Genomic DNA, 20,252 nt, shown 5'->3' with positions numbered 1-20,252 from the left:
AGAGTGGGGTATGCTTTCGAATATTATCGGCTAAAAGAGAAATGTTTGCTTCTTATTCTGATTATTGCGCCGTTTTTGCCATATTACTACATATTTAAAGCATTTATATGTATATATATATGTATATTTTATTTTTCAATAATGTATAAAAGATATATATACATATATACATAACACAGATAAGTGATAATAAACGAAAGAGTAGATGTATAACAAAGATATACATAATGCACTATAAATGTTGAAAATGTAAAAAAGAAATACTTTATGTATCAGTAAAGTATAAATACATTTTATTTATTTCGTTTTTTATAATCGTGGTATTGCTTGAACACGATTCACAAATATCTATTTTCAAGTCTTTTACATGGCAAAAACGGCGTATACATAATTGTTTATCTAAATTTGATAACCCTTCCTGTTCGTACGTTAAGTTTATGATAATCTAGTTTAGTTTTATAGAAAAAAAAAAAAAGAACTATTGAATAACTCCTATTTAAATCTGCAAATGAACTTAAACAAAAAAAAAAAAAGAAAAAATTAAAATAATAAATTGTCACTAATGTAATTAATATATTATGCTAAATTTGAACATTGATATTTTTATCTCGCAATCATAATTTAACACTATTTTGACAAGAAAATGTATTGTTAAAAGAAAATCATTAGAAAAAGTCGTTCTATTATTATTATATATCATAAATCAGTTAAAAAATCTTTCCCTATTTTGTTAAAGAACGGCTATATTCTGAGGGAAAAAAAGTGCACCAATTTTTCAATATATATACACCAAATGTACATTGAACTTTTATATTCATTCAACAATACCAAAGTGATAAAGTGAAATTGTTTATATACTTCCTCGTTTTCTGTTTCTCTCGTTTCTAAATTTTTTTTTCTTTTTTTTTTTTTTTTTTCTTTTTTTCTAATAAATACGGGATATTGGGAAATAGACTATTTTAACACAATTGAGGTATGACAATAAAATTAGCCAAAGTGCACGGAATTAATTTGACTTAACATATCGTCAATAGTAAAAACATGACGAAAATAAGAAATGATCCATCCTGTATTACATGATCACATGTTTTTAATGTTTTTGCAATATTTACTCTTAAAATTAGTAATACGATGGCTAAATAAAGAATAACAAAAAATCACAAAATTTTTTTTCTGCGGGTACAAAATACTTGTGCATATATGAAGTGTAACAACAATATATATAATTTATAATACGAAATGCTGTAATACTAAACAATGCTGTATAGAATTAATTGAAAAAAAAACAAATACAATTTTGTTTGTATTAAAAGAAAAAAAATAAACCTTATAATTATTGAGTTTTTCAGTGAAAGACTCTATTTTATGCTAATTTTCTATTTTTTATAATTATCATATAATAAATTTTATTCTTGATCTTTGTAATTAAAGATTTTAATGAAAAAATATAATATATTAAAAGTTCATTTTTATAAACATGAAATAAGTAAAGAAGAAGATATACAAAATCCGTATTTATTTACCTATGTCAATTTTCTGAGAATGAAGACTTTATATTTTTTTCTCTGAATTTTATTTATATTTTGATTATTTTATTTAAAAAAAGAAAGAAAAAAGATATAATTTATAAAAAATTTTATATTTTATATATATATTTTATGATAATCATGCTCTTTTTAAGGTTATTCAAATAGAAAGTTATGTTTCTAATTTTGAAGTTATTTTAAAATTTCAATAAATATGTAAGTATCGATTATAAGTATATATTATCATTTTGCAAATTAATAATTTATGTTTTAAATAAACATAAGTTTATATGTTATGTGTAAAATAATTCATCTGTCACAATACATGGAAATACTTACTATTACTTAGAAAAGATTGGCGTGTGTATCATAACTGTAGATATCATACCTTACGTGTTATTTTAAAAATTATTTTTTAATCTCAACAATGGATGAAATTGATGGATTGCGACAAAAAATTAAAGAACTCGAAAACAAATTGCTTAAAGAACAACATAAAAATATGTTTACAACAAGAGAAAAAATAGAACATATGTCAAGTGAAGTGAATGATTCAAATCCATATAGGTAATTTGTGTTTATATAAGATTTTTTTATATTACAAAATATTTTATAAAAATACATAAATATTTAATATAATATATAATATTATATATTTTTATTATTCTTTAACACAACTTAAAATATAAAATTTAATATTATTTTTGTTCTTTGATTAGTCGTTTGATGGCATTAAAACGTATGGGTATAGTGAATAATTATGAAAGTATTAAAGAATTAACAATTGCTATAGTTGGAATAGGTGGAATTGGTAGTGTAACTGCAGAAATGCTAACAAGATGTGGAATTGGCAAGGTAATATTATATATAATAAATTCATGAAAGATTTTTCAATTCTTTAATAAATAGCATATAATATAAATTTTAGTTGATTCTTTTTGATTATGATAAAGTGGAAATGGCAAATATGAATAGACTTTTCTTTCAACCTTATCAAGCTGGTCAAAATAAAGTAGAAGCAGCATCAACGACATTACAATATATTAATCCAGATGTAGAAATTGAAACTCATAATTACAATATTACTACAATGGATCACTTTGAAGATTTCATGAATGTCATAAGGTAACATAAAAATATTTTTTAAACAATTGTAATTAAAAATATTTGATTAACATAAATTTTTAATTTTAGCACAGCAAGTTTAAAGAAGGGTCCAGTAGATTTAGTTCTAAGTTGTGTAGATAATTTTGAAGCGCGAATGGCAATTAATACTGCTTGCAATGAACTTAATCAAAAATGGTTTGAAAGTGGAGTTTCTGAAAATGCAGTTTCTGGGCATATCCAATTTATTGTTCCTGGAGAAACAGCATGTTTTGCGGTGAATAAATATTACAATTAAAATATGAATTATAACTAGGAAATTAGATAGCAAATATTTTTTTCTAGTGTGCTCCTCCATTAGTAGTAGCAGAAAATATAGATGAAAAAACATTAAAACGAGATGGCGTTTGTGCAGCATCTTTACCAACAACAATGGGAATTGTTGCAGGTTTTTTAGTTCAAAATGCACTTAAATACCTTTTAAACTTTGGTGATGTTTCTTATTATTTAGGTTATAATGCTATGCAAGATTTCTTTCCTAAAATGATATTAAAACCAAATCCAAATTGTGAAGATAATTATTGTAGAAAACATCAAGAAGAATATAGATTAAGACCAAAACCAGAACATAAAATAAAAGAGATAGTTGAAGATACGCCTTTACATGAAGATAACGAATGGGGTGCGTAATATTATACGTAATTTTACATCAGTGTAAAATTACCAAATTAAAATCTTGTTATTATAGGAATTTCTCTTATCGATGAACGAGATCAACAAGCAGACGAAAATAAATATTTATCGTCAGTATATGTAAAAGAAACAAACTGTGATTCTCATTCAATTGATTCGCAAATCAATCAAATTTCGTCCGAATCTAATATTAGTTTAGAAGAACTAATGGCACAAATGAAATCTATTTAATTTTTGTTCATTTACAATAATATTCATAATGTTATCTATGCATTCCATTTATGTTTTTCATATTTTAGATAAAATAATATGTTCAAAAAATAAATAAATAAAAAATAAGTGAATATTTAATATATATCACACATATTATGTACATTGTAGATACATATATTCATACATAAATATGAACAATTGAATAAAAAAAATTTATTACACTTAAACATCGAAACGTTCAAAACAAAGATTTTGACCTTCTTCCTCATAATCTTCTCTTGTTACTAGAAGATTTGAAAATATTGAATCTTTGGAAAGTGTTTTTCCACCTTGCCATGCATATGTGATTGGGCTAGAAATAAAGATAGTAATAATAAATTATATATATATATATATTGAACTTATTACTTATATTGATTTTAAATTAATATTGAAATTTTTTTATTACTTTTCGGGTAAGTACACATTTATCGTGTATTCTGCAGGTGCTAAACTTCTAACTTCTTTATAAATTCTTTCCTGGAATCCAGGAAATTTTGCGTTACCTCCAGTAAGAATAATATTAGATAAAAGGTGTGGCCATGTTTCTTCATCGCAAGCTTTTAAACAATCCATTATTGCTTCTGGAATACCCATTTGACGAATACCGACATCCGACGGAAAAAATAAGATTTCTGGTATAGCGAACCTCTCATTGCTTAATCGTAGAGTTTGTTGTTCATTAGGAGGTTCTGGATTTTTTAAGAAACCACGTCTTAATGTTGTATAATCTGGTAAAACATAATCTTTGATTATAGGATTGTTTTCTATTTTATTTTTGGCGGTGTCCATATCTTTAAAAAATTCTTGAGAAACAAAACAGGAATCCTCTTTTACTTGATTTATTACGTAAGTTTCATCCATAACATGAAGTTGACGATAAGATATAATTTCTTTAAGATGATTTGTAAGAAGTTTTCCACCTACATCAATGCGTCTAATACCTTCTTTAATTTTAGTATCATTTACATATGGTACTATATGAGTGAAACTATAACCACTATCAACTACGATGCAACATTTTGTATTAGGATTTTCTGTCTTATACTGATAACAAGAAAGTGTACAACTATTAATTCTTAAAAGACTTTGACATTCGTATTCTTCAAAAAATATTTCCATCATGGCTTCTTGAACGGTAGAAAAATTAAATAAAGGTTCAGTTACAATTACAGAAAGTTGATTCAAATTCACCAAACAGCATTCTTTGGAGAATATATAATCCCAGACAGTTTTCTGAACGTCCCAATTAACAAGATATCCTTTTTGAAATGGTAAAATATAAAAAAGTCCAGATGCATCTCGACATTCTTCAATTTGACTGCCTACGAAAGGTCTTCGACGTTCACTTTTTGCTTTCATTATGCAATTTGGAACTAATCTAAAAATTAAATTGTTTTTATCCTCATTTTTTTTCATTTCATTTCAATCATCAATTATATAAACAATCATTCAATTACTTGACATTATCAGAAGCTAACCCAACTTTTGCAGTGTAGGCACCGTTATCAAGAACAAAAGTAGAATTGCTCATTTTAACAAATAATGAAACAATAAAACAAAAATTGATTATTTTTTATTTATTTATTGTTAAAATTTAATTGATCGTTATTTCAAAATATAGTTCAAAACAAATTTCATTTACACAACGCGTGGTAGAAAATGCTTCGTTTAAATTACAATGAATAAAATTCGATGAATATTTTGCGTTATGTTTACTAGAACTTATCATTTTAATATTATTCTTAATTACATTACAAATTCGATTCAAAATAAAATTAGTAATAAGTAAAATTGAAATTAAATTTCAATAAAATCTTAAAAAAAGAATAGATATTCTGTAAAGTTTCACAAAATTGAATCGATATATTTTGATTGAGATCTTTAATCTAATGGATTAAGGAAAAAAGATAATAAATTATAATTATAATAATTGTAATAAAATTAAATGGATATCGGAATTGTTTCTTGACCATTTAAATTTTAAAGAACAATTTTATAAACAACGAGAAAAATCGGTAAAAGAATAAAATAAAAATTTCTGAATCAGCGCCATCTCTTAGCGCCACAGATTAAATATAAATATAGACAAGAAGAAAAACGGTAACTGAATAAGAATTGATTGTCAGCGTCATCTTTTCAAAAAAAAAAAAGCAACTATGTTCCTCATTATTTTCTATTCTTATTTTACATATATCACTTGCAACACTCTGAAGATGGCGCTGATTTCATTACTTTCTTACTCTCTTTTTCTACATTTGCTTTGTAAAAAGAACTTATCTTCTTCAAAAAATAATTTAATTATCGAGTTGACAAATTAAAGCTAATCCTCTTTTAATCCAATGACTGACAGGATAATTCGTTTCTAAGAGAATTGATAATACGTAATTAGTGGAATGTCCAGTCGTCTTAAGAACACCAAAACGCGCAGAAGTAATATAAACAGGACATTCGTATCGTTCTTTTATATGAATCGCATCCACTACAGATGGTTTCATCCAAATTATTGGCATAGGTTCCCAAAGTACTTTTGGATAACTTTCAGCGAGTAGCATGTTGCTCAAATTCCATCTGGCACCGGCCAAAAACATGCCGTAAACATAAACACCATCGATCGGCGATTCATTCATTTCAAATTTAGGAAGTACCTAGAGAATGATAAAAATTTTTAAGGTAATTTTCTTTTATTTTGAAAAACGTGATTATACTTAAAATATATTTCACAAAAAGAACCTTGTAATCAAAATCAATTCTATCGATAGGTATCTTGTATTTTCTGGCAAAGTTTTGCGTTGTTGCTGTAAGAAAAGCATGCACGAACGAAAATCCAGATATCCAAAAAGTTTTCGGTATACCTTCTTTTAACCACTTTTCAAAAAAGTTTAATCGGTCAAGAAAATCATTAATAAAATTTGGCAATGGTTTTAAACTCGGATAAGCACATGCATTTATCCAAGATGGTGGAATTCTTGCACTTAATATATAATTACCTAAAATCTGGAATCATATATAATTCTTCTATATTTATTAAAATGTATGTTAGTAAATGTATGTTAGTTATTCTATTAATTTACGATTTCGCAATACCAACCTCTATCGCAGGGGTCATCACTATCAATCCTTTTACCGTTTTCTCCAACATATCGAGAGATTGTTTGATTTCCTTTAAGAGGATGTTATATCTTACCAATTCTTGTATTAAGACAGTATTCATTGATTCCATATAAACGATAGGATATTGTTTTTGCGCCTCCTCGATATCAAATAATTCAGGCATTCTGTCATAAATATCTTTTTTCATGTTCAACATTATTTCGTCCTGTTTAATAGCATCACCTATTACTACTGCTCCTTGAATCATTAACATGGAATGAAAGAATGTATTTGCTAATTCGATATCGCGTGTAATTCCAGCATTCATGTGCAATCCGAACGCTTCCGGTGGTGGATTTAAAGGGATTCCTTGAATTTGTTTGATAAAATCATCGTATTCGTATCTACGCACATTTACAAACAAAATGTGTTAATTCTTATTTCTTTATCCTCTGATGATAAAAGTTTGAGCTAAAAAAGATAAGAAATACCTTTTTGGCAAATTGTATTCGGGTCCAATATCTGCAAAGGCGTAATTCGGATTTATAATTACATTCGGATTATAAAAATCTTGTAGTATTGTATTTAAACATCTTCTATCTCTATCATCCGTGACCCGACCACCATAATTACATTCACCGGTTAAATACACAATAGCTTTGAAAGGTACATCCTCATAGTCGTTTATGTATAGATAAAGTTGTTGAACGGATATTTGAAGATCCGATTCATTGAAACCTGTATCGTGAAACTAATATTTTTAATTATGTAAAAAGCAAAAAAGAAAGGAAGATAGAAAATAAATAAGAAGACGCTTGAGACGGACCGTATTTTATATTCCAACCTTGAGAGCCATAATTTCGTCTTTCTTGTACAACAGCATGAAAGAAACACAAAGAGTAAAGCAATTTTGAGAATGCTTTCCTTTTAACAGTCTCGCCATAAAAAGCATCTATGTTTTTGGTTGCCTCGGATTTATAGGATCTATCAATAGAATAAATTTTTAATAAAAGAATATTTTTCCACGTCGATATTTAAAACAATCCAATTATTATTTCTACTTTTTAATTAAATACTTATTCACCTCATAATATTGTTTTGTAAACCAGTCGGAGGTTCGTTTGTCATTTTGACGCCATTTTGCAGAATCGTGATCGGGAAATATTCGGAAGGATAACTGGTAAGCCACAAACGAAAGTGAACGTGTGTATTGGAAGGATCGAAATGGTCACAGATATCTTCCAACATAGGCATCCAAGAGGCAGCCAAGTGACAATTTTGCAAACAGACCCATTCACCGCTATATTGCGCTCGCTCGATCAATTTTTGAGCGATAGGGCCTTGACCTTGACCGAGAGAAATCGAGTGGAATCTTTCCTGGAAATTCATAGCCTCCGCGAAACTTGTCAGCGCTTCCATTGGATCTGAGCCCGGGGACAAGATGAATATCAACGGTATCAAGGAACTTGATTCCGCGAAAGATTTGGAAATGTCGAAAGGTGGTGGCAACACAAACTTCAAACCCATTCCAGCTTCGACGAATTGTTGTATCTATTTGTAAAGTTTAATTTCCATTTAGTTTTCATCCTGTGTTTCTTTACAGATCGAGTTACAGATAAAGACTGAATAAAAAAGAAGAATATTTTTATTACCGCGATCATCACTTTGTCCGTTCTGATCATCCTCATGATAATTAATTTCTGAAAAGGTGTTAATTTCTCCTCCCATGGTTCTGGTATCGGTGCCTTTTCCGGATTCAATAAATCATAATATTCTTTCCACGCATCTACATTACGTGTAAAACTGAATTGAAAATTGGTGAAGTTAGGTAATGTTTGAACTCTGCAAATTTCTCCCCAAGATTTATCCGTCAGCCAGGTTACTGGATTCTCTGGTAATCCAGCAATTACAACGCCTCCGGAAAGGAAGAACGTCATCTCTTCTCTCGTGATCGCGTCCTCCGTCATCAAGATAGTCGTGTATAAGACGAACGAGTACAAAAGCTAACCAAAGAAATGAATGAAAAGAACATTACAAAAGAACACTATATCTTGAAAATTGAAAGTATAGAAAAATAATTCAACGAAAGTTTACCTTGTCCTTTTCGAATAAGGATCTACAGACGTTTTGATATAAGTTATACGTAAAAGTTTCTTGAAGAAACGCCAATCTTCTTTCGAGAATTATACTTTTATTCGCAGTCTCGATCGAATGAATATACAAGTTGATAAACCACATCAACGAATATTGATACATAGGATCGATGTTGGGTAGATCGGTGATCGTATAGTAAAGAGCGGAGCTATGTACCGCTATAGGTTTGTAATTTTGTCGAAATTCTTCGATCTGTGCCTCCGTTTTTTTCGCAGCAGCTTGTTTCTTTAATATATCGATGGAAAGAATTTTTGACGAATCTAAGATTTCTATGGCTTCCTCGTCCTCTAAAATTCTGGCACCGGCCACTGATAAAGTTTTCAAAATATTATCCTCGACTTGCTGCAAAGCTTCCCTGTTCGCGGCACTTTGAACGATCAAATATTCTCGCTTTTCCTGCAAATCTGGCCTCTCCTTCGCAACCACAATACCTAACAGTTGATCTTCTAAAGCACCAATCGTTAACGCGAAATTGATCACGGTCACTTTATTGAAGATCTCGGGTAGATAATGCGGATTGCGTAATTTCGTTGTGATGTACAGCCTGAATCGCAAATTGTACTCGATTATTTTTTCGCCAAGCGCGATAAACCAAAATGGACCCATTTTGTATATCGTCTTCATTAATATCGGCTCGAGAGGTGGTGTCAATTCTTCAAGCACGTTTTCTATCAATACTGGTTTCCCTAAAAAAACAAGCATTGTTCAATATTGTTCCATGCTGTTTCAAGATTTGTTTAATTTGTTAAATTTGACACGCGTGGATTAAAATTGAAAATTATTGTTTCAAGATTTTGTTGGATCGAGTTGAGAAAGATATAGAGGTTAAGTTAATCATCGGAATGCGAATTATTCGAGAAAAAAATAGAAAAGGAAAGAAGAGATACGTTACCATACTCCAACGCTTTCTCTATGATATTCATATAATTTAAATCTGTCAATTTCACGATTTCTAATTCGTTTTGCTTCTCCATGTTACGAATCCATTTATTAGCTTGGCTCTGAGGATCGATAAATAAACTCCACCTCTTTGAATTGTCCATGATGATGGCGTTTTCTATGGAGAACAAGTCTCGAGGTAGTCCAAATATGTTCCAAGAATTGATCTTTATCTCGGATCCGAGTATCTTGACGAAATCGAAATCCTCCGAGCACGGGATTTTCAAGTTTTTAACGTAAACCGTCCATTTTTCCAAGCTTTCGATACGATAAGGGGATGTGAATGGACCAAGATACGCTATCATGCTACACGAGATCAAAATATCACCCGGCAAAGTGTCGTAAGATTTTTGTAAATTCTCCGCAGCAATGGTCCAACGATCCTTCTCCCCTCCCAATCCGCTAATTAACTTTTCAGCGCGGATCAATTTGTTCCTACAGATCGTCACCTGCGAACAGATTTACGATTAATACACGATGGATACGAGATTCGTTCGAGCATTGTTGTTGTTTTACTTCGTTCTCCAACTCGATCTTCTTGGCGAGTATCACTCGTAAACTTTCCTTAAGAACGTTCAGCTTTTCGGTCAGTTCGGCAAGTAGTTCGCGCCTCTCGTTTAAAAATTTGACGGTATTCTCGTAATCTCGTTGCGCAATCTGCAATTTCTCTCTTTTCGGCGCAACTACTTTTATTACCTCGTCGTACAATACCATAGCTCTCACCCACTTACAGAGACCTTCGGCCGCCGACGACGCCCTAGCTACTATCTTCGGCTCGAAATTTTTATCGGTCATGTAGACCGTCTTTATTTCCTGTAAACAAGATGGAATAAGTAACAAATAATAAGTATAGTTATAAAAGAACTAGGAATAACAAATGGACAATATACGTTCATGATATGCGGAGGAATGTTATCCTTATCGTACTGTCGCAACGTTTCCAAGAATCTCATGTCGCCCAACAAACGTTTGCTCGGAGTCCAATAGTCGTTCTCCTTTTTACCGGTAATTGGATTCTCGACCCGAAGAGGAGGTATGCCCAGCATCACGCACACCGCAGCCATAACGAGTCTCACTCCGGCCGGAGGACTTCTCATTGTTCTCACAACCGCTATATCTGCCGGCTTCAATGTGTCCAGAGCAGCTAGAATTAAAGCGAGGATGAGCAATGACGGATAAAGATGGGGGAAGAATTTTAGAAAGAGGTGAACGCGATAATAGGTAAACGAGTACCCAATGCCTCTTCGAGGGCGGGTAAAGCCTCGGCTAAATCCGCTTCGCATTCCGTCTTCAGATTCATTGCAATTTCGGCCTGTACGTTCGCCATGTCTTCGTCCTTCTTCACCATGATCGTTGCTTTCTCCACGCTAATATTCTCGGTCTCGATTTTCTTCATCGTCTCGGTCGTCTCGCGCGCGGACGCTTCGAGTTGGGGCCGTAATTCCGAAAGTGTCACTCTCATTTCACTAATTTGCTCGGCCGCGAATTGAAGTTTATCCAACCCGTTGAGATAACGATCTCTGTTGCGCGAAAGGGGAGGGAGGAAAGAAAGGAGGAGAGAGCGCGTGAATGGCGTTAATCATTTGACAAATCAATTGTATCACTTGTATTCGCGCACACCTCGCGAGAATAAGCTCTTCTTGTTTTTCTTTCATCAGTTCCGCGTAAGATTGTATGAGATCCAGGAAGCCGGCCGTTGTGATGTAAGTTTTTCTACCCGTGTCGGTGTAAAAGCGGCTGCTGATATCTTTGGCGCAGACGTGGAAAAATTTACAGGCGATCACCGCGTTAACTTTCACCGTCTCGTCGATGTTAATGTCGGTGGTGCTGCGGAGAGCTACTTGCTCGAGGGCATCCTCGGGCCACACGTCGAACCAATCGATCGTGCAACAATTGACGAGGCTCGGATAAAGTCGAAGCCTGATTCTGAAGGTGTCCCCAATAGGGCTGAAGCACAGCATTATGTGCAACTTTTCCTTGCAACGGTTACGGAAGAAGGAAAGTATCGCGAGCACAGATATATCTAAATTTCGATCGCCGCCTTGGGCGGCTAACCGAGTCATCTCGATGATCTCCTGTCTTTCTTCGATGGTGAATATGTTCGGTACCTCGCCAGAATTTAACAGGCTGTCGATGTCGTTCAGGAATATGTCGGTCTTCATTTGTCCTTCGGTGAGCAAAAACACATAATCCTTGCCTACTCCACCGGAATTTATCAGCACCTGAAATATTACTCGTTATCGTTATTATATTATTACGATTAATATATAATTGTTATAATGGTGATCGATCGTGAACAAACCTTCTTTACGTCATCCCGCCATTCTTGTAGGCCATACGCGCTGCCCATTTCTGGTTGAAACAGACCAAGAGCGGCTATGTTCGAAGCTAATTTCGTTAAGGATTGTCTACCGGATCCACCTACGCCAACCATCAACAAGCTACCGCATGGAATTACCAGTATACGACAGATTCTGGCAAGATGTTCCAAAGCGTAACGGAACAGGACGATGTCCATCTTGTGTCTGTGCGTGATATTGTACTCCTCGAGATAAGAGATGGCCACTTCTAAATATTCGTCCATTGATTTTACCTCTTCGTAATGGCGATCGGCCGGGATTGTATCCACGTCCATAAAAGTGCCGAATATCAAACTTCGCAAGCTTTCCTCCGTTAACTGGTCATCAATCTTTGGCAAATAATTGAACACCGTATCGAACGATTCCCTCAGATTGGAAGTAACCGTTTCCCTGATCCTTACGAACAACCAGTGTCGATCTTTCGTATCGATTAACCTATCACCAAACACTCTCAAAGTTTCGTGGACCCAAAGTTTCGTGAAATCCGATCTCGTTTCGACGGATTCTATTCTTATCATGGTGCAACCGGTTATCACACGAGAAAAATCACGCAAGTTGAACAGATAATGGGATTTCGCCGGTGTCGGTCGAAGCTCTGCCTGCGCGAGTTGAAAAATATTCATGGTCGCGTTCACAAAATCCATGATAACAGGCATGATTGCCGTGGTGAAACCGTGCCGTTGTAAACCAATGAACGCGATGTTGGTAAAAATTCTGGTCATAGTCTCCTCGGAAAATTTATCGATGGTGAACAGATTAAAGTGTCTCAAAAATCTATTGTACAATACCTGTCTACTGCCACCTGGTAGGCCCATTGCGCACACGAACATAGTATCGTATATGTAAATCATTTCCGGTTTCTTCAGATCGAACCAAACTTCGTGATCGAAAAATTGTCGTAGCAGCTCGATCGGTGGTTGGGAACCGTAAATTTCTTTCGCAGGCATGTTAACATCATCGATAAACACGATACAAAACGTGCCGGCCAAAGGGCCAAATCTGTTTCTGCGTCTCTTGTATAATTTTAGTACAATCAGTTCCTGCGTCTGCGCAGCAGTAATGTGCGGAGTGAACGTGATGAAATTCGGTAGATATTCCTCTTCGCCTAATTTGTTCATAATCAAATCGTTGATGTAAAAACTTTTCCCAGTCCCTGTGTCTCCATACAACAAGAAACGTTTGTGATATTGAATGTGCTTTAAAAATAGAGATTGATATTTTACCGTATCGACAGTAGGTATTATCAACTGAACGATACTTCCAACTTCCGAAAATTCCTCCTGTCTTGCCATGTCGGCGAAACGTCTCCACGCCCCTCTCCCACGATACGTGTAAAAACAATCGTGAATCAGATCCTCGGTCGGAATAGAGATTAAAATTTCGACGAGAAATTCGGGAAGCGGGTATTCCTTTTGTTCGTTCTTCCAAAAACTTAAGAAAAAGTTGTTGAATAATATACGGGAAGGGAAATCTAGCGTACCACCAATTCCCCAAACCATCGACATTAACATAGTAGCTTGTAGCCATGGCAAAATGAATTGTTCGAAAGTTGTTAGATTTTGTTGCACCGCATCTTCCATATATATTTCGAATATGTTTAACGTTGATACAACTTGATGAATTTGGCCAACAACGATAGTCGCGTGACAATTTTTTCGAATAAATTCTAAACACGGATCCATCAGCCAATGGAACAATTCTTTGATCTCGTTCTCGTGACTCTGTTTCCACATGGGATTTAATATATTTATCCAAGAATCAAGGAACGGCTCCCAACCGAGAACGCGCGGTTCCACGTATATCATTCCGCAACGGGACACCGTGGCGGGGGAAGCGTGCTCGAGATCCATCGTCTCGAATATCATTGACATTACACCGGTCATTTGTATTATCTCACCGGATGTTAAACAAAGTTTTTTATTGTCGTCGAGGACGGTATTGAGATTCTCGATCCACACCGCATCGACCGGCCCATCGAAAATAATCCATTTCCTATCGGGTGTGTCCTCGGTGGAATACCTTCGAAATGCAACTGCGCAAATACCGTCTGTCCATTCGGAAGAAACAGGATCGAAAAAACCGTATAACTGATCCAACGTTATAGATTTCGGATTGATCGTGAAATATTTTGTCGCAATTCCGTTCGGCTCTTTCCGTTCGAACATAGAGGTTAAGGCACTGGCCAAAGTGTGAAGTATCGACGTTTTACCACCGAATGGCTCGCCGACGAGCATGAATCCGTGGCGAACGATCATCATCTCGAACGTTTGTATGATCTTCAAGAGGAAACCGTTGACCGGTTGTAAGTTTTTTTTATCGCAAACTTCGTGGACAGCTTTCAAGAGTATATCGTAGCTTGGAGCGGGTAATTCCAATCCGGGGAACAGGTCGGAGACGATACCTTGGAAAAGTGGGACATCGTGCGCCAAGAATTTTGGTAGATTAACGTCGATCACGGATCTAAGTAAAAGCACTGACTCGTTCTCGTCCGGCAACTGTAATTTGATATTTTGCGCAGCTGTCAGCACCGTTTTCACGGCTCGCATCCCGTAGTCGTAATGGGACTGGGAAGATAACTGTTCCGAGCATAGTTTGTACGTCGTCACAATCTTCGTGGAGAGTTCTCGGGCGGTACCGAATCCAGAGGAATAAAGAAATATTTCAGCGATCATAGCGTAATCGGGCACCATCATTGCCACGGTTCTAAAAAGAACTTTCAAATTATCCGGCAATTCTGAACGACCCGCGTAACCGGGATTCATCGTGATGCAAACGTAAACGGCGGCATTTAATTTCAACTCGGTCCCCTCGAAGACGAATGTTTCCAGTTTGGCGCGTACAGCTTGAATGATGCAAAGAATTTGTTGCGCGACCACGGACAATACTTCTAGGTCGATTCTGTTGAATTCGTCGAAGCAGGACCATGCTCCGCACGAGGCGAGTCCTTTGAAGAATTTTCCCATATTTTTGTAATCGAGACCTTCGGAACAATTAAAAACTACGCATTGTACAGCTACAGCTCTGCCCAAGTCTTTCGTCGTTTCCGTTTTACCGGTGCCTGCTGGACCTTCCGGTGCTCCATTCAGGTTCAAGGAATAGGCACCGATTAAAGTGCGATAACATCTACAAGTGAAATCTTGAGTTTTAAATTTTCTCAAATCTTGATTTCGATCTTTAATTTTCTTACCTATCCGTTAGAGGAGTGATTACGAGACGAGAACAATTCCCAATATATTCGTAAGCATAATTCACAGTTGTATAAATAATTCTGACAAACACGTCATCTTCCCAATAATAGCGCAATTGGGCCAACCATTCAAAATCCGTTTCGTTTATAATCTTCCTGTTGATCAATAATTTTACGACATCCATGGCATGCACGTCCAACGTGATAAGAGCATTTAACGTGGTTCGATTTTGTTTCGTTAAATGTCCTGAAGGATGTAATATTTTATTCAATATTGTTTTTTTTTTTTTACACTTTTTTCATCGTTACTACCTTTAACTAATTCAACCATTTCCAAGATTTGATTCATGAGTTTCTCATGAAGTACCTCCATTGTCGAAGGCATACGAGTCATAAGGCTATTTTGAACTTCCATAGTCCAGTAAATTTGAGAAACGCATAGGACAACCATACCAGGCCAAATAAGTACCCACAAGTCTCGTTTATTGACCTCGTAATCGAGATAGCTCATAAGGATTTCATGTCGTACAGATCTCAACATTTGTTCCTCTACCTAACCTCAAAATGTTGCGCATATACGCTCTCGTACATGAATGGAATTCGTATTCGTATTCGAATGGAATTTTTTTTTTTTTTTATAAATACGTCGTGATTACACACTTGAATGAGCCATCGTTCCACGCAACCTCGCGCTGCAGCAGTCGAAATCCTTTCCTGCATTTTAACCTCCTCGTAATCTTCGCTAAACATGGAACATATTTCCAATTCTTCGTCAAATCTGCCGAGTTATTCATTATTAGGAGATCAATATTTTTCGATTCTCGTATTCTTAATCATTGACACCTTTGCATAGTTTACCGCAGCCTATTTATGCCTTCGAAACATTTTCGAAGATGCGGTTGGACTCGAAGAGGTTCCTTTGTTTCGGATAATATTTCGAGCATATCGTCGTTACTTAAGAAGAAAAATCGTGGAAAGAAGAGTCTCTTCTTCTCTAAGTAATTTAATACACCCTCGTTTACTTTTTCCATCAATATATTAGCTTCCTGCATGATTTCCAGAAGGCCCACCTATGTAAATAAACGTTATCTTGTTTAGTATTCTTTGATGCTATAGTCCGATAATACTTACGGAACCAGCAGTTTCTCGTACACGAGGATCCTTCGCGACACCATTCATCGCGCTACGAAATATTCTGTCTACTTGAAAAAATAATACCTCCTCTTCCGGTAATTGCGCTACGATATCTTTGCTTGAAAAGATAGGTAATAAATACATCCATTGTACTTGAACCTAAGAAAAATATAATATAGGAATATATATAGAAATAAAAAATATATATATATATATATATGTAAGAAAGATAGGAAAGACGAATGACGAGATAAAGCTTTTTAAAAATACTTTAGTCCATTCTTCTATCGTTGAGTGTATTCGATGTAAGAGAAAATAAAAAGTTTTAACTTCTTCTTCGATAAGCTTGACAAACGCAGAGCCTCGCATCGCTTCGACCTTTATTATATGATCCTCTAAAAGCATTTGAGTGTCGTCTAACTGCGTCAAAATGTTCACTCCTGAATCTTTATAAGGTATAGTTAGAAACAGTACATCATCCCATTCACTAATCATCTTTGCTAACAAATCCGCGAGAGCGAGTTGTTTCGTTGCGCTTATGCTTATTGTTTCGTACCTTGATCGAATATGAATCGACGTTAGAACTTGTATAGATTATATATGGGGGAGAGAGAGAGAGAGAACGATTTATGATTTACGAATATTAGGAACAAAAATGATAGACATGAAAAATGAAAAATAAAAAGTTAAATTTACTTCTCTATTTCTTCCATCAAATTCATCATGATAATTTTCCTAAACGTTGTTCCAGCATCGGGGGTAAGATCAAAACCTGCTATTACCGACATTTCATCCCAATGAATTTGTCGCATCGCAGGATTTCGAAAAACCGCTAGCAACGGTATATATTGCTATGTGAAAAGTAAGAGGAAATAAGAGAACGTTTTTATATATAGGTATTCGTTGAAAAACCACCTTGAACCATTTGATATCTTCCATAAGCTGATACGATAGTTTTAAAGGCGCCGGTTGTTGTAAAGGATCCGAGTCATCTGGAGATCCTGTGAAACTATCGGAAATATCGATTAATGATTAATAACGTTCGATGTTATATTATATTACGATAATTACCTGTGCGGATAATTCATTGCAATCTCCATCTTTATTCTTGTCCTATACTGTTTGTTTATTTTACTGAAATTTGAAAAATAATCAGTTGCCTTGTTTTCAACATCGTTTGAATCCAAATACTCGAACGGGCCATCCAGCCAAACGTCCCGATGCCTTTGCCATTGATAACCCCGATAAATTAAATCGTAATACGGCATTATAATTTCTTTCAATTCATTGATGCGTGGATATACAGAGAGGGGATATTTAAAAAGTTTCTCTTCTTCGTTAATCCAATTCACTCTTTCGTCCATACGATCTAAATCGCGGGCGAACTTTCGCATGAATTCAATGTACTCTCGAATGCGATTCGCATAATCCATATCATTCATAATTTTCAATCTGATAGGGATGAAAACGATGAAACGATACAACGATGCGCGTTTTTATTATTATGTATTGATATTTCACCTGGGATACATGTCCTCGACTCTCGCGTTAAGATCATCGATTTTCTTCACGAGTTTCTCCTCTAATTCAAATTTAGTTTGCTCGTACATGGCGCTATTTTGTTCGAATATTGGTCTTATCCGCTTTAACCAATGAATAGTGTCGTTATTCAATTCGATATGATCTTTGGTTAATGTTGTCATTCCGATTAACGATGCCATCATGCGCAACGATAAAGTAATCTTTTCCTCTAATAATCTCATTAACGTTGACGCGGCATACAACATATATTCACCTAAAATGAAATTATTTTTATTTTTTTACACTGTCTGCACTATGCTACGCGACTAATGTTTTTCTTGTAAATTCTTTCCTCGAAAAAATTTACCTAATTCGAGTAATTCTTTCGTATTGTAAGGAATATGTAAAGCACGATCCCTTATACCTTCGAATGTTTTACAAATTTCAAGATTATAATTTCTATGGCTTTTGACTAATTCCTCGATAATCAATCTACGCATTTCTTCCGCGTAATAAAGAAGACCTGCCTTTGCTGCAACTTGATTTATTATCCCGATCGAAAAGTATTCGTGATCCGGCTAAAATATAAAAATATGCATATTTCTTTTTGTCAATTTAAAAAAAAAAAAAGAGAGAGAAATAGATATTGTACGACAATGAATTTACCATGCCATTTATATCTCGAATGAGTCGATTAAAATCTTCAACTTGAGATATTTTTTCTTGAAAACTGTTTCCCATTCTAGTATAGATATCGTGCGATTTTGGATCGAAGATAATATTGAATTTTTCATGCAGTTTTGCAACATAATCATTGAAGGGTCGAAAAGTGTTCCGCAATATTTCTTCGAGACGTTGATACGTGTCTTTTAAGTACCATTCTGGTAATTCGACTTTAATATATTCTCGATGAATTTTTACACTAACCCAAGACTCCAGTGGTGACAATTGTTGCGCGGTAAGTTTAATTTGATTGATAATATTATAAAACGCGTTACAAATTTCAACCATCGTCGGGCTAAGAAATAGATTATTTTCCTCGCATTTTAATTGAAGCTAAATAAAACAAAAATATCATTGAGTTCTTTTTTTCGTTCAATTATTTATACTTTAATAAATCATACTTTCTGAAGTTAGCAGCAATAATTGTTTCTGATTTATTGTTAACCGTTTAATCAAAGGATAAAATTCAAAGATAATTAACTTTTTATCTTTTATCGTTTTACCTTGAATAAAGGTAGGAGTTGCTTGTCTTTAAATATTTGAAGCAAATATTCTATAGTATTTATCATAAGCGTGATAATTTGAAGAGCGAGTAAATTGTTGGCGCAGTTTAGAAAATTAGGCAAAGAAAATGACGGTACGTCACTAAGATAGCGAGGTTGAGAGATCAGTCGCACGATGTCGCTGTAATAGACACTAGTGATCATAAGCGCGCCTTTTTTCGTATCATTTTCTACCAAATCTAAAAATCTACAATCGTTCGTTTGTTAAAAAACTGGTGATTTTCATCGCTTTTTTTTATTTAATATATATATAAAATTTATAAACTTTTAAAAGAAAAATGCATTGAACTTATTATCAAAAATTTTCAATAAAAAATCTAAATTTGTTTACAAAGAAAAGAAATGTTTCACCTGTTAAAATCAAGATAATCAAATTCTGATCGATAACGTCCGAAATCGCAAATCCATTTTGGCATCAAGAAATGAGCCTTTGCTACTATATTTTTCATCAGTTTATGAGGTAAGTAATATTTTTTTTTAAACGCGCATCGATTTTTCAAAAATTTTGGATAAAATTCAGTTCGTCCGGCAAGTTTGTACGGAGGAATCTCTTCTAAGCCCAAATTACAGATATCTTGACATTCTATCGCTATCACCTTTTTTATAGCCATGTCGTGCATCGATTCGTAATAACGTGTCTTTGTTTCGAGCATTTGATCCTCAAAGATATCCATGTATTTGGTTCGTAAATTAGCCGATATTAAATTTCGAATGTTTTCTTCCCATTCCTAGACGATTTTTCAATATTGTAAATGTTGTATAAACACTTTAAATTTGTTTACGATATATAATGTAACGAACTGTGAAATTACATACAAGTAACAAGATATTCGGGGGTAATTTATTGGCAAACTCTTTCATTTTTTCAAAGTAGAAACTTTGGGGACATTCCAGATGGCATTCGTTAATAGTTTGATAATCGGCTAATTTTTCTTTCTGATAAATCTTCGACTTTGTTACCACTAATTCCAATACGTTTCGTACGTCTTCGATATTACTTATT

General features: G+C 34.1%; 3 protein-coding genes across 6 annotated transcripts; 1 reads left to right on the top strand and 2 right to left on the bottom strand.

Moving 5' to 3' along the window:
* The first annotated feature begins 1,953 nt into the window (after nt 1-1,953).
* On the top strand, nt 1,954-3,763 carry LOC107994888 (ubiquitin-like modifier-activating enzyme 5). 2 transcript variants are annotated; one of them, XM_028665688.2, is made up of 7 exons: nt 1,954-2,093; nt 2,246-2,381; nt 2,455-2,651; nt 2,721-2,907; nt 2,976-3,078; nt 3,142-3,312; nt 3,379-3,763. In XM_028665688.2, exons 1-7 carry the CDS (start codon nt 1,954-1,956, stop codon nt 3,552-3,554), a joined length of 1,110 nt encoding a protein of 369 aa, XP_028521489.1. In that variant the 3' UTR covers nt 3,555-3,763. The 2 variants fall into 2 exon arrangements, with proteins under 2 accessions (XP_028521489.1, XP_028521488.1); XM_028665687.2 differs by having other exon boundaries at nt 2,976-3,312.
* LOC107994874 (actin-related protein 6) lies at nt 3,649-5,198 on the bottom strand. 3 transcript variants are annotated; one of them, XM_017052000.3, is made up of 3 exons: nt 5,057-5,198; nt 3,985-4,956; nt 3,649-3,888 (listed from the first exon to the last, which is right to left on the bottom strand). In XM_017052000.3, the coding sequence occupies exons 1-3, from the start codon at nt 5,107-5,109 to the stop codon at nt 3,759-3,761; spliced, it is 1,155 nt and encodes a 384-aa protein (XP_016907489.1). In that variant the 5' UTR covers nt 5,110-5,198; the 3' UTR covers nt 3,649-3,758. The 3 variants fall into 3 exon arrangements, with proteins under 3 accessions (XP_016907489.1, XP_016907482.1, XP_016907498.1); XM_017051993.3 differs by having other exon boundaries at nt 5,036-5,178; XM_017052009.3 differs by having other exon boundaries at nt 3,985-4,951; nt 5,036-5,176.
* LOC107994902 (dynein axonemal heavy chain 7) lies at nt 5,145-19,322 on the bottom strand. The gene is made up of 27 exons (XM_062082502.1): nt 19,190-19,322; nt 18,630-19,019; nt 18,331-18,541; nt 17,964-18,237; nt 17,514-17,894; nt 17,358-17,451; nt 17,139-17,293; nt 16,713-16,998; nt 16,440-16,601; nt 16,167-16,378; nt 15,969-16,086; nt 15,621-15,861; nt 15,309-15,555; nt 12,064-15,244; nt 11,382-11,983; nt 10,995-11,281; nt 10,652-10,905; nt 10,278-10,574; nt 9,715-10,210; nt 8,763-9,508; nt 8,321-8,671; nt 7,753-8,219; nt 7,495-7,652; nt 7,160-7,406; nt 6,667-7,072; nt 6,309-6,572; nt 5,145-6,223 (listed from the first exon to the last, which is right to left on the bottom strand). The coding sequence occupies exons 1-27, from the start codon at nt 19,253-19,255 to the stop codon at nt 5,873-5,875; spliced, it is 10,944 nt and encodes a 3,647-aa protein (XP_061938486.1). The 5' UTR covers nt 19,256-19,322; the 3' UTR covers nt 5,145-5,872.
* Between the last annotated feature and the right edge of the window lie 930 nt (nt 19,323-20,252).

The sequence above is a fragment of the Apis cerana genome, linkage group LG11 (genome assembly GCF_029169275.1).
Source record: "Apis cerana isolate GH-2021 linkage group LG11, AcerK_1.0, whole genome shotgun sequence".
NCBI classification, from domain to species: domain Eukaryota; kingdom Metazoa; phylum Arthropoda; class Insecta; order Hymenoptera; family Apidae; genus Apis; species Apis cerana.
Note: the sequence above shows the minus strand (reverse complement) of the source record. Positions and strands in the feature narration are given on the sequence as shown.